Here is a 14678-nt window from a genome sequence, read left to right on the forward strand (position 1 = left end):
ACCAATAAAAATGAATCATATATTTGAACTATTAATGATACGCTAGAGGGAATGAGCCACAGAAACCTGGTCCTTGTCAGATTAGATTTTCCAAGGCCGTATTAGTACTTTAAATGGCAATTACATATAAGAAAATGCTGTAACAAACTGTCCACAACATCAATCTATTGAGTGAGCACATGATTGCATTGTGTATATTTTTAACCTTGGGACTAATCGCAATTACCTGTGTCGAATACTATCAAAAAGGTGGCCTAAGCAGCTAGCTGTACAACGCCGGCCTTTAGAGAATTTTATTGGATAACCGCTAAAATCTACAAATTGGTGAGGGCAAAGCTGGTTTGGCGTGTCTGGAACTGTTAACATGGCTTCCATCTTCCCCAATAGGATTTCAGTTTTTTGAAGCATTGTTCCGCAATCACCATAGCGATCCAATTCAGATTCATATCCATGTCAAGAACTTTGTGATCTTTTTTTTACCTCTAGCGGACTCCCAAACTCCTGCAGCAATTACAGGGGAAGACAGTTGAATCAGAAATATAAAAAAAAAAACATATGTTTATGTATATGTAGACCTTAAAATAACCAGCAATTGTTCATGCAGCTGTCATACCTCATCCTTGTTTTGTTATCAACATCACCGATAGGCCTGGCACCCCCAAATAGAGCCTGCTTTCCATAGGACAGAGAAGATTTCTCCTTGACTATTATCTAGTGAAATTACATAGAGAGCATATGAGAGAAGAGAAGCACTACTCGCCCGGACAGACAGTATCCAGAAGAAAAGAGACAAAATAATTTCTCAAAGTGTGTCCATCAGTTCTTCAAGGTGTCTTACCTTATGTTCTGGTTGGATATTATTCGCTCTATTTTCTTTTGAGTCCTTATGCCAACAAAAAGAACAAACTAACTCAATATCTTGGGAAAGTAAAATATGAAAAGTCCGCGATAAATATGATGTTCATTGAATTATAAAGGTGAGGGGAACAAGGATAACCTTCATTGATACAGATGTTGGCAAGGGTAATTTCAATCGAGATCCATTATTCGGCTGGAGCTCAGATGTTAAAGAGAGCTAGCAATCAAAGGAAGAATAAATAAGAATGGCAGGTAAATGAATTTTTCACAACAATTATGATGGCTACAATAGAAAAATGGTACAATGACAGAAAAAAAATGGTACAATTACACACAGCAGAACTCCATAAATTTGTCAATGTGAATCTACCTTACTGAAAAGATCAGTTGGCGGAATCTGCTGAGTTCTCCTCTCTGTCTGAAATTTAAATTCCTATAAAGAACAAAGCATGCTTTAGATGAGATTATTCTGCCAACTAGAAGTATAATGATTTATAATCAATAAAATTGAGGATAATGTATATATCCTACCATTGGTACAGTGGTTTCTCTTTTTCTATTCCAGAAAACACCGATGTCGCCTTTGCTAGAAAATATCTGCAATCAAAAGGACATATATCTGTCATCTTTGGGCATCAATTTCACGTAAAAACTTACAGAAATAAATTTACCTTTTTATTAAGAGGACGAGCTTTAAATTTTGGCATTACATCACTTCCATCCTGCTTAGGACCGTCCCATTTACTTGGCCTAAAAATAGTATATGAATCCAGTTATGTTAGAAATATATATTGGCAAAATGTAAAGTGAGCATTCCTATTTATCATCATAATATAAGGCCTCAAGCTCTTTTTTCTATTACCCAGTTATGTTAGAAATATATATTGGCAAAATGTAAAGTGAGCATTCCTATTTATCATCATAATATAAGGCCTCAAGCTCTTTTTTCTATTACCTTCTAGGTTCCCCGTTTCCATTTCTTGCAATGGTGGAAGCAATAGGTTTGTCCACCACCTGTGAAACGTAGAACACTAATCACACCTCCACTAAAAGATAGAGGGCAGGAGGTTTGACACTTGACATTACAGACTACTTTGCAATTGATTTAGTGAAAATTACCTTCTCTTTCCCATTGAAAAGATGTGAAGATGATGGAACAGTAGATGTATTTAGCCTAGCTCTTTCCATTGTCTTCAGGTGAAATTCCTAGAGGCAACATAACAAGGGTCTATGAGACGAAGTCGTTAAAAGACACTTTTTGATAAAGACTTGTAGCTTCATTTTGAGGATGCAGATGATAACAGTTTATTAATAACAAACATATTATAAATACCCGACTTACATGAAATTCTGGCAACTTCGGAGTGCTCCTCTTTGAGAGTGGCAGTGAGGGAGCCTCAAAAATCTGCAGTGTAGAATACATAAACATTAGGGAAGAGCATCACAGAGCAAACCAATTCAAACTCATGGTTAACCAGGTTTAAGTACCAACTTTTTTGTTTAAAGGACGAGCTTTGAATTTTCGAGGAGCTGGTGGCACTTGTTCTAACACTGATCCATTCGTAGGCCTGAAATGTATATATTATAGCTTCATTCGATACTGCTACCGAAACAAAGTCATCCTCATAGAATAACTCACCTTATTCTTTGTGCCCTATTTGTCGTTTCAAAGTCAGGCTCTATTGGAATAGTAAGTTTCAACTTGGCATGAGTAGAGGTCTTATCAAAAGTTTCAACCTGCAGACAGCCCATATGTGTAAATTCAGGAGTTGCACATATTGATAAATCAATTAAAAGAACTGAAAATATAGGTGTAGCAAATACAAGCATCATGCAGTAAGTTTCATACCTTTTTAGGTGTCTTGTGGATGAAATTAGTTTGCTGCATTGAATCAGTAGTAACCTGACATGAAAAAAATATTTGAGCATGGCCCCCATCTTATGATTAAAAAAAATTGCATAAGCCCATAATAATTGTCAGCACAAGAAGCCTGATCTGATCATAGGCACCTCTAATTCACAGAGGTCGCTCTTTTATTCGGAAAAAAAAAATACCCTCTTTAAATTTAAATGCACATTACATATAAAATTTAAAAACACAACTATCATCCAGTAAATTCTGGTCCAAGACCGAGTGAACAGACAATATTCTACCCTAAAAAGCACTTATTGAAATTACTTAAAATGCATGCAGCTATATAGCTGCTGTACCTTATGCAAGTGACCTCCCTCTAACTTCTGCCTTTTGGTAGATTGAGTTTCAACTCCAGAAGAACTACAGAAGCTCTTCTCACTGTTTTGAACATGTAGTGTCTGAAATCTAACCAAAAAGGTAAACAACACCAAAAGGAATGACATGGGATTAGTGATGGTTCTAAGGGTAGTTGGACTTCCATGCTTAGTTACTAATTGTTTTACACTGCCCACAGATGAAGGAAAAGCAGGCATGGTTCATCATATTGCAGTTAAATTGGAAAATAAATGCCCTAATCTCTGAGACAAGTGATACTCGGACAATTAAAACGGTTCACTTAAGCTAAGGAACAAGGAACAGAATAATTGTGGTATGAAATTTAAGAGTGGTTGTGACAGGACCATGAACCTTTACTTACAAACACAAATATCGAAAAACATAAATAAGAAGCAGAAGATTCTGATAAGCACCTGGAACCACCAATCTGAGGGGGCCGATTGTGCTTAGCAAGTTGACTTGCTGTAGGCTTCATCAAAGTTGATTTCCTGGGGAATGATGGTCTCACTGAAGAGTGGGGCTGACCTTTTGAATGATTGAATGGCAACCCTGCAGAATGAAAACCTAAAGTAACTACACTTGTACATCATGTTGAAAGAATCATAATTTAAATTCATGAGTAACAAGTAACAAGGCATAATATACTAATGCAAAACTTGAAATTTTCAGCCGAGAAAATATAACCAAACAAATCGAATATGTAGAAAGATTTAGGTTTACAAAGTAAGAACATATGGTTGATAGCGTGCTGTTAATTCAAATCAATTTAAAAGTTAAAACCATCTGGCAAATCCATTTTATCTCAAACAGTAATATCCAAGGTATCAAACTGATCATCTGTACCTGCTCCATGTGGTTGATTTAGAACTCTCTGTAAATTCCCAAAGATCCCTACATCAGACAGAACATTTCAAAACTCGCAATTCACAACTAAATAAAGATGCTCGAATAATATTTCTCTAAATTGAGGTGGTTTTAGCAAACGAGCTCATTCACATTTCTACCTCTGCTATTTACATCCATCGCACAAGACTCTCGGCCGGCGCCGATATTACAGGCAATGCCATTTGTATTCTCCACATCTTTCGATTTCGGAGATGTGTTGACATTTCCCAGGAGAATGTCACCTCCTAGCATCAACTTTGTCACCACAGCTGCAATCCACCAACAAGAACCTTTCAGATCAATTTTCATACAAAGAATCACATCCGAAACCTCATAATATTGCTTAAATTGCATAAAATATGTAAAAGTTAATGCTTACATTGAGAAAAATGCAACACAAACTTCATTAAAATTCCCAAATTTTGAAAATCTTAGGAAATATATCCTATAATAACTGTTACAGTGATACAAATGCAGCATTAAACTCAAAGAATTTGTATTTGAATTTTTAAACAAAGAAAAAACGCTAGGGTTTATGAATGATCGGAAAATCTAAAAATCGATAAAAACCGAGCTCACTGTAGCTCAGCACAATCAAAACTCAAACCGTTAGAAAATCAAACAGCTCCTGAAAACGGCGTCGTTTCAGCCACACAGTGATAAAGAAAGAGAGGCTTACGCGACGGAGGATAACTCTTGGCCGATTCGAACCAGAGCTCGGCACGGCGAGCCTCCACCGGCGTCTCCTCCCGGCTGAAATTAAAGAACCTCGCCGCGTCAAACTCGTAGTCAATGTCCACTTCGTGCGCCACAAACACTTGCTCCTCCTCCACCTCCACCTCCACCTCCATATCTTCCTCCATTTCCATCCTCACTTTCTCTCTCTCCCTCTCTCTAGAAATCAAGCTCCAAAAACCATCGGAGAATCCAAGACCCGCTAGAAAGTAGAAACAAAGCCACGGAGCTCCGTTTTAGAGTCTTGATTCCTCCGAGTAGTAACCGAAATTGGATTACAAGTGCTGGAACGATAAGCACTTTAAAGCGGGGGAGCGAGAAGCAGAGAGGAGCGTTGGGACTTTGGACCGGACAAGACTCGCAATTTTTGCCAGGTTTTCCTTTTTGGACTTTTGCGTCAGATTTTGAATTCTTATGGACCTTGGGGGGTAAAAACATAAATATTTTATCTGGATTTTGTTACTGCCGAAACTACCCTCCTTCTTTTGGGGAAATGGGGGGGTGGTTTTGAAATTCGAAAGGGGTGAAGTGTCATTTCGGGGAGGGGGTCATGGGACTGCGGGCTCTGTTTCGGTTAGCGAGTATCGTGTCTGATGTACTACGACTGTAAAATTCCGGCGCGTGTTCGATTTGTTGCCCTTGGGTGTTTGGGTAATTACGAGATTTGACACTAACGGTTGGGTTTTTGCGGGCCCTGGTTGTGGGGGAGTTTTGAAATATGGGGGATGTTGACGAATGGGCGTGCGCGGGGAGGAGGGGGTGCCCTCGAAGTAGGTGATATTTGCAATTTTAACTCCCTTGCAACTTATTTCTTTTGAATTAGAGGAAGGGAAGTATTTTCAATGCATAACATTCATCTCCACGTACAAATGTAAATGACTTGTATGGCATTATATATACATATATCTCGTGAACTCTGAGTTTAAATTATTTTTAATGATTAAAATTATTTTACGGTTCTAAATTTATCATCTTCATCAGCAATTTAAATTATTTACAGACGAAAGCCGGTCTTAATTTCAAAATAAACACGATAATTATTCATTTATAACACGAAGCTATTGATACAATGTAAAATGAAACCAACAACTTAAACTCTCGCAAGTCGCAACTGTGCAGTTTGCCTTTTTTTAATGTATTGTTTCACAATCCCGCAATGTAAATTTCTATCGCAGTACTTACTACTTACTAATCACACCCTAGTAAATAGGTATCGTAGGCAAGCCTTGATTGGTACTTGGCAAAATTAGAAGGAGGAGTCTTGTGCAGTTGTATTATTGTGATGGGATATTGTTTAGACTAGTCACTGGATCACTGGATCTAGATTAAAATTACTTTGAAATTATTAGTGCGAAAGAGCAGTACGTATAAGTGTAATTGACAATAATGTTGATTGTGATAGTTTGCCTTTCGCAAGAATGGCATTAAGTCTCCTTGTCAAAAAGGACATCATAAATGTGGACCTTTTGGGGCTTCTGAAGTGTTCATGCAATCTCAGTCATCTAGTAGGTCCAATATCCCACTACAACTTTTGTTACTAGTTTTGGCTCTTTGAAGAAATTGTGGTAGAGATGTTGAGTAACAAACTAACAATGCAAATTGCAAAACATTTTCCCTCTGATGAAATAATTTGTGACACGTAGTGTTACCACGTGTCTTAACTCATTTAGGCTTAATTTTGTGAAGTAAATGGCTTTAGCCTTTAGATTAGCTCAAGTGATGAGAGAGTTTTGAGAAATTAAGAGTTCCTCCACATTGTCTTAAAGATGAGGCCACGAGGGTACTTTTTTCTCACTTGAAAAAAAAACAGAATCAATGGATTTGTAATTGTATTTTGATTTGTATTCATTATCCAAGACATGAATAAACGTTAATTTGAAATGTCAGGTCCACTATAGATCCTCAAGGTTACAAGGTATGTAATGATGTGGGGGTTTCTCCTTGTCAGTATGTTAATTTCTTTAGGGTAAATTGTGATTAAATGAGAAGAGTACTGGGTAGCTTCAAATACCAGACAGTACAGAATGTATAAATGACCATTTATTGTAACATGTACAGTATCTTCCAGGCCATATATTTCAATGTGGTATATGTATGTGCACTCGCATTGGATGCCTTCCCCACCTATCAACCTGTACATTCATATTAAGACTATGGCCCTCAAGACTATCCGATAATTTATCAGCATCAATCAACTCAAAAGATGAACAATATCTCTTTGGATATTTGAGGCCATTCTTTCTCAACCAAAATTGTAATCAAACGCTCTTACTGAAACTTGGCTCATTATTTTAAATTTCACCAATGAGTGTGGTAGTGTTTCAAATTCCTCTAATGCATTGTCTGAGAGTATATTTTCTATTATATAGCTTGCTAGTTTTTCTGATGTTTATAAGTTTTTCTTTATGAGGATTTATGTAATGTTTTTATTGTACCGGGGTTTAGATCTCGTGTCTTCTCCAAAGTATTTTTTTTATGTTCCGTTTAGTTAAATAATTTCGTGTTAGGGGGTTATTCCCCAACCCTCTTTCAAAAAAAAATTGAGGCCGGCCAAAAGTTAGTTTCTTAACCTCCACAAGTCCACAGTTATGATTAGAGAGGGATTTCACAGACACTCAACTCCTCAAAGATCAGCCCTTCCTATCCTCAAAAGGCCCAGAGAGCTCAAACATAGACGAACGTATTATTTACTCATTGCAACTGACTGAACTGAGAGTACTTATGATCTAGGCGAGCTATATAATATATAGTAAAACCTCAAATTTCGCTACAAGTGCCAATTCTCTGTACTCATTTGACCTAAGAAAAAAAAGCATGTCTTTTACTCATACGGTGAAAACCTCCATGGCTAGCTCCGTACTACAAAACTATTGAGCTTCATAATGAAACACACTCGAATGCTTCTACGCATGATACGTTGGAAACCTGCATATATACTGCAATATTGTCAAGCTTCATAATGATCAGTCCACGACTTTCAAATTCATGTCTATGTGAGATGTGAAATGATTCACGAGGGGAAGAGCTTTATCCCCACAACGCAAAATTAATATGCAGACCTGGCTGATTCTGCAGCATCATATGCATAGAAGCATCTCCGGTTCGCCTAATCTCCGATCAATGTCATTTCCGAGATAGGTGAAGGCCGATGACGACATTGATGACTTGAAGGGCGGCGGTGACATTGATCGGAGGTTCAGGTGGGCATGGGTTTTCTGGGGAAGCAGAGCTTAAAAGGAAAAATAATAAAAAGGAAAAGGAAATACTCGGATAAGGGCCGAGGGCCCAAATGTGTAACTGTGAGCCTGGGCCCAAAACTAGAGCTAGTTGTTGTCTTGGGGACCGAACAGCACAAAACATCTTCACAGAATAATTACTAATGTATGAAATGCCAGCTGGGAAAACCAATGTGTTGTATGAAATGCCAAACTTGAATGCCTTCAGTTGGGATTGTTCATCTAGTAGGTGAGATAAACCTGCTAGGCTAGGCATCGATCGATCACACATTCACACTAAGTTGTTCTAGTTGAAGTAAGATTTGGTAAACTGATCATGAGCTCATTTTTACGTCTTCAAGCTAGCTGTACACTGATGACTACGTTGTTTTCTTTTTCTTTTTCTTTTTTGCCTTTAATAATTAGACTGCATCTGTGCTTCTTGAAAATAATTAACAGGAAGGCTCGATCTGCTGCTGATAATAGGTAACTCCTCCCCCAACTCAATGTTTATGAGGTTCTGTAATCCTAAGACTGCAATCCAGAGACTCATTCGATTGAAAATTCGATCATCGTCCGAATTAGTAGGAATGACCTCGCTCCTTGGCTCAAAGCGTACGTCTTTCATATATATCTAGAATTTCTAATTGCATTAACGTTGGTTGGTTCATTTCTTAATTAATGCAAATTAAAAGCCTAGACCAAGTCCCATGCATGTACACTACAACAATGATACCCTTTACCGACCACAGATTTGCAACCAAAACCTTTTTTGGTCGGTAATAATGGTGTTTCCGACCGTATACATTTCTCCATCGGAAATACAATTTTTGGTCGAATTTTATTTCCGATGAGTTGACCATTCGTATTTGGACTCCTTTGCTTAAGGGTACTCATTGTTTAATTATGTCTATTGTTGTTTCTCCTTAGTTCTCATGGTGTGATTGATTTTACTTGGGAGGAATGACTTTCCTTGGAACAAATGTAAACAGACGAGGGCTAGCTAGAAATTCTCAAATATGATTGTCTCCATTGATATTCTGGAGGAGGTTTAACACTTCTGATATATTGGAAACCATGATATGCTGCTATATCTGCTTTTTGTGGAATTGTTTTGGACTTGTGTTCTTCTGCTAAGTTTACAAAAAGCTTCCATTACCTAAGCATATGAGACTGAGTGACTGACTACATACCGATTTTTAGGAGTTTAGATTTTTCGTACTTTAAGTTACCATGCGCAATACTTTTGCTGATAGAGCTATTTCGCCATTTTTTTTATTCTTTCTTGGCTACTGAGAATGTGTTTTAGGTGATAGGCTGCTAATAATTGTTCCACTGATAATCTAATATAATCACTTTCTGTTTTGTGAATTGATGATATTAACCATGGGATGAGTTATCTAGATACAAACAACTATGTTGCTATAAATCCTATAATAGGTGTTCCTCTTCCTTACCTTCTGTGAGGTTGACCAGATATGTATGTATGATTAGATGATTTCAACTTTGCCGTGTTTCTATGGAGAACATGAGTTCATGGGAATTGTCTTTTGTTGGCAATATGATATTTGTGGTATAATTTGTAGTCATTAACATAAATATTTAAGGTGCAGGATTGTAATCAATTGATCATTGTACCGTACATAACTACTGCAACAGTTGGTGTCTATTCCATCATAACCCTGTTTGGTACGTACCCAAAGGTAATTAGCAGACTTAAAGCATATATATCTCTACTATATTCACCATGCATTGTTGCCTTTGGATATATGGCGCAACCTTATCCAAAGAAAAAAACCTATGCCCCCTTAATCTACTTGGATTCCATGTAATATTTGGTCATGTTTTGGTATAGTTACTGAAGCTTATCATGGTTGCTCATTACATTTCTCAGATTCCTATGCTTTTGGATCTCTACTTGGGGGTTTTTAGGGCATTTTTCTCAATAAGCTGTGTATACACTTTGTTTTGTGCTCTTTCAGTTTTACTATTAGATATTTAATGTTTTGTAATTTTTCTTGCATTTTATTTATTTATAATTAAAGAAGCAAAGGAAATGAGCTTTTCAATCGTTGTAGTCTGTGCATGGATGATTTCCACTCTCTACATATTTCAGTAAAGGCTACTCGAGTGATATTTTACTCATTTGTGTTCACTATTTCTACTGTAATGGATGTTAAGGATCATACCTTATATTATTTTTACTAGTAAAGATGTTATGGATAATTTGTTATGAATGCAATTTCATTTCTCTAAATCTTCACTGTGCATTTATTTGTTTCTTTACTTTGTTTGAAATAAAGTGAGATCAATATAATAATTAAAAATAATTGTAATTGGAAATATAAAATCCCCACAGATTAATAGAGTTATGACAACATCGGTCAATAAAATTGTGGTCGGAAATAATCAGTGTAAAAAAGGAATTTCCGATGAAACACTGGGTCGGAATTAAATGGTCAGAAATAAATTTTCCGACAATGGTATGATCGGAAATATTTTGTCAGAAATGAAATTAGTCCCGACCATTTTCTGACGAAGGTTATTTAGTCAGAAAGAGTGATATTTACAACGGAGTTTCCGACGGTAACTTTGATCGTAAATGATTATTATTTCCGACTAAAATGGTCGGAAAAGAGCATTTGTGACCGGGGTATTAACGACTGAGCCCGACCAAATTTATTTGGTCTGAAAGAGTATTAACGACCAAATGAGGGTTTTTTCGACTATTTTCAGGATCAGAAATCATATTTTGTATTGTAGTGGTATGGAACTAGTGGTGTGGATCTGAAGGTGACCAAAAAAATCAGTTCATCAGTAGGCCAGTTTTCTGAGACAAGTAGCAATCTGATTGATGCATATACAGCCGATATAAAGCGGGCAGCATTGACTCGAGGCCAACCTGTGAGAATTTGAGACCCATATTTGTTTTAGCTTCAACCAGCTGACTAAACCCACAAAACCAAGCTCTCTTTGTTTTTACGTGTTACAAGGTAAGTGACCAGCTAGGTTTTGCACTCCAGGCCTCAAACATCAACATCGATCGATGTCACCCACTGGAACCTAAGCTATATATCCATGCATGGAGCTCTCTCTCTCTCTCTCTCTCTCTCTCTCTCTCTCTCTGTTTATGTATATACATAAAATCACATACATAATCAATATCTATAGAATTTACATGAAAGACAAGAAATGAAGAAATATACTTGGCCCCCATGATTGGAAAAGAATCTTGAGGTAGCAGAGAGCAGCGTTGAATGAGTAGAGCGTGACTACAGCAAGAAATGTGTGTAGAAAATGAGGGGAGGTCGACGTTTAAGTGGTTTAACAGTTGAAAGAGTACGTTAACTCAAAGTAGCTAGGGATTCACAGCAAAACCAAAACATTTAACAGTAATATTTAAGCAATTCATTTGCCGTGAAAAGAAACTTTTGATTGATCACAAGTTCACAACTTAATTACTGCATGGTCTACTTTCTGTTGTGTATGGCTTGAATTGCAAAGCTAATGCATGATGGCGCGGGTACAAAATCTGAGGGTCATGTTCACGCATCTTGTATTTAATCTCTGGTCTGTTTAACCTGCACAAAAATCAGGGTTAAGGTCAAGGCCAGCAGTGTGTCGGCGTATGACTCTCAGATGCTTAAATTAGATTCTACGATGGAACTCAAGTTTGTAGATTAAAGACTTAGGAATACGTTACCATTTTTAGAAGATTTCTAGTTGTTTTATAGGTACATTAGGGAAAGTACTGCTTCTTATTTCCCAATGTTGAAAAGTGTGCCCGTACATTGTGTTTTTACTTCTTTGGTGAGCTACTCTAGGCGGTGCTAATGGTACAGCCTGAGTCGGTGCTAATGACCTGAATTGTTGAGCCAGTGCCCTGCACTCCTGGGCCAGCTCAACCAGGCCCTGGCTGCCGGAACAAGGGGAAATATTGCCGGGAATTACCCCTACCGAGAGGAGGTGTTAACACATGAGATGTTAATGTTTTAATAGATATGTATGGGATCACGAGTCACCTTGAGAATCATTCGCACGTGTGAGATTGTGTGACCTAATTGTGTTCTCCAAGATATACCGCGACGTTGATGCAATCAACCTTGTGCAAATAGCCATTCTTTGAAACTAATTGGATCGGATTGCTTACAGTCTTACGCACTTTGCCTACGTTGACCGGAATTGCCAATTTTACACTCAATGCCAAAATAAACTCTTGAATATGTAAATTTTAATCAAATAAGGGATGATTATGATTAAACACTCAAATCTCAATATGATAGAACAGTACACAATCGATTATTTAGTTAATTGATCAATCATAATCCCATTAATTCCATCGAGATCTACCTCATGCCTATAGTTATTATGAATTAGTTTATGTATGATTGAGTACTTGAACCCAACAAATGTCATGAAACTTCGTAAGAGAAGTCAATTTCGAAGTACGTACTAGGGCTGGGCATAAAGCGATTGTATGGATAAACCAACCGAACCGAACTAAATATATGGTTTGGCGACCGAATCGATTTTAAATGAATTGGAAAATGGATTCAAGAAGTCAAAGACCGAAATAAATTGGTTTGAAAATAGTTTCATAGGTTGAACCGACCGTTTATAAACCGAACCGACCGAATTAATTTGTATGTATTATTAATAATAATAAATTCGTTATAAGTTAATAAATATATTGTTTGCACATAAAATAACAAGAATTAAGTTTGGCGCAGTAATTCCTTGCCATTCTCTACACCTAAGAGGTAGGGGTTTCGACTCTCACCTCATACAAATTTTAAATTTTTTGCAATTGGGTCGAATTATCAGCCCATTTACAATGAATTCGGTTAAAACCATAACCGAACCCGACCCGATTCAAAATTCGGTCAAACCGAAATTGTCGCCCAACTTATTCAAATACGGGTTCGGCATTTGTTTTAGCCCAACCGATTAGGTCGGTTTTGAAAATAATTTGGGCCAAAAACCGACCCGAACCGACTTTGCCCAATCCTAATACGTACTAGGGTGAAATTTTGTATCTTTCTTCCTCGATCAAAAATGAAAATGGTCCAGACTAGTTATACTTGTAAAGGAAGAGAACAAAAGCTAAAAGCTTGTAAAAGTGACAATTCGATAATGGTAGCACAATCTCTTTATGCAGCCAGCCAGGGCATAATATTTTTTTGGACGAGGCATAATAGGAGAGGCAAAAATGCTCATAATTCATTGATGGATTTTGGCTTAGGAGACTGTGGTGTATATTGGACAGGAGAAGGGACAAAAAATGCAAAGCTTGTTTTCTAGTGGGAGTAAACTGGGCAAGAAGGAAAGAAAGACTAAATTATGAGCATCCTCTTTTTGAGCCTCAATTATTGGGTCTGTAGGTTCCACTAGCTTTGCTTGTTTGGAGATTCCTAACCTCTTTGGGATTTCAAATGCAGGGAGAACCGTAGAATATCATGCTCATGAATATGATTTAATTATAGTGTGTGTGAATTACTATATAACCCTAATGAAGAACAAAATGTGCATAGAATATAGCCCAAGAAACCAACCATTTATTGTTTAGAGAAAAGAATGCTGTCAATTTGATGAAATAGATCGATGTCTGGATCAGCAATGAGTATGTTAACCACGTGATATTCATATTAAGACTGCCCAATAAGGTTCCTCTTCAATAATGATTTGATTATTTACCAACTCACCATACTTTCAACTTGTTATCGATTAGAGAGTTGAAGACTAAAAAGGTGAATGCATTTTTTCTCAAGTCTTAATAATGAAGCTACTCAAACAAACCACTCTCTTTAACTATAATTATATAAAACACGAAATAACAAATAGGTCATCAAACAGAATTATCAAACCCGGCATTCCACCATGCGAGAATCGGATCCAAAACAACATTTCTAAAACCAAAATCACACATATATCATTCGGCCAGAAAAAAAAAATACATGGTATCCCCAAATCACCCACCCCTCCCCATTCAATATTTGCCTCCCACATCTAAACCAGATCCCCCAAATCAAAATTACAAATAACTCCCTTGTTCTCGAGAGCGGCTCTGAGTGCAAAGAATCGTGCTTGTTTCCTGTCCAGCGGCGAGCCATATCGTCGTCATCAGACGGGCTTTGTTGACCTGGTATGAGTTTGGTGTGCGCCGATCTACTCAGTTGAGATTGGACTGAGATCGTTGTGGCAGCTGTGAGAGAGAGGAGAAGCGGATCAGTCGGGTTTTGGCTTGTGCTTTGCAGGGCAGATCGTCAGGAGATGATTGTGTGGCTAGTGCGAAGGTGGTCCGGTGGTGATGAGCCAGTGTTGTCTAGGTTTGATCAAAGGAGAAGTAACAACGCTTGTCACTGGAGCGGCAAAGGTGGCATGACTTTGATGGCAGCGCTCTGGTGTAAGTGGAGGGGCAAACGCAAGGGGTGATATTCCCATGGTGGATGTCGAGAGGCTGGAGCAAGACTGGTTAGTGCTTTATTCAGTATTTGTTTGTAGAGATCTTTAATATTATGTCAGATCTTTGTAATCAGGGGTTTAGGCTTCACTTTCTCCATTGTATTCGACGGTTTTATTAATGAAGGTTTGAGAGCAGCCGCACTAGCTCTTACATAAAAAAAACAAAAAAAAACCCAAAACCCCCCAAAATAAAGGGCTATATCAGTAAACTCAGCCATCAAAATCCCAACGAAACGGCGCGCCCGTATCAAACACCCAAAAACTTAAAAATC

General features: G+C 37.6%; 1 protein-coding gene across 2 annotated transcripts; it reads right to left on the minus strand.

The window, feature by feature from the left end:
* Positions 1-7: 7 nt before the first annotated feature.
* On the minus strand, positions 8-5093 carry LOC126793158 (protein TPX2). 2 transcript variants are annotated; one of them, XR_007672032.1, is made up of 19 exons: positions 4674-5093; positions 4114-4263; positions 3953-4000; positions 3523-3658; positions 3070-3178; positions 2708-2761; positions 2498-2595; positions 2351-2426; positions 2201-2263; positions 1978-2064; positions 1814-1872; positions 1530-1608; positions 1390-1455; positions 1229-1291; positions 998-1075; positions 839-883; positions 614-711; positions 227-501; positions 8-66 (listed from the first exon to the last, which is right to left on the minus strand). XR_007672032.1 is itself a non-coding variant. In XM_050519600.1 (18 exons), exons 1-18 carry the CDS (start codon positions 4861-4863, stop codon positions 483-485), a joined length of 1518 nt encoding a protein of 505 aa, XP_050375557.1. In that variant the 5' UTR covers positions 4864-5093; the 3' UTR covers positions 8-482. The 2 variants fall into 2 exon arrangements, 1 of the variants encoding a protein (XP_050375557.1); XM_050519600.1 differs by having other exon boundaries at positions 8-501.
* Between the last annotated feature and the right edge of the window lie 9585 nt (positions 5094-14678).

Source organism: Argentina anserina, chromosome 5, assembly GCF_933775445.1.
Source record: "Argentina anserina chromosome 5, drPotAnse1.1, whole genome shotgun sequence".
Classification (NCBI taxonomy): Eukaryota; Viridiplantae; Streptophyta; class Magnoliopsida; order Rosales; family Rosaceae; genus Argentina; species Argentina anserina.

What these genes read in the sequence shown, in the direction of transcription:
- LOC126793158 (XM_050519600.1), bottom strand. Translation starts at nt 4,863, where the DNA reads ATGGAAATGGAGGAAGATATGGAGGTGGAGGTGGAGGTGGAGGAGGAG. An exon ending in AATAGGGCACAAAGAATAAG is followed by an intron (nt 2,427 to 2,497) that starts GTGAGTTATTCT and finishes TATACATTTCAG; the next exon opens with GCCTACGAATGGATCAGTGT. An exon ending in ATATCCAACCAGAACATAAG is followed by an intron (nt 712 to 838) that starts GTAAGACACCTT and finishes TAATTTCACTAG; the next exon opens with ATAATAGTCAAGGAGAAATC.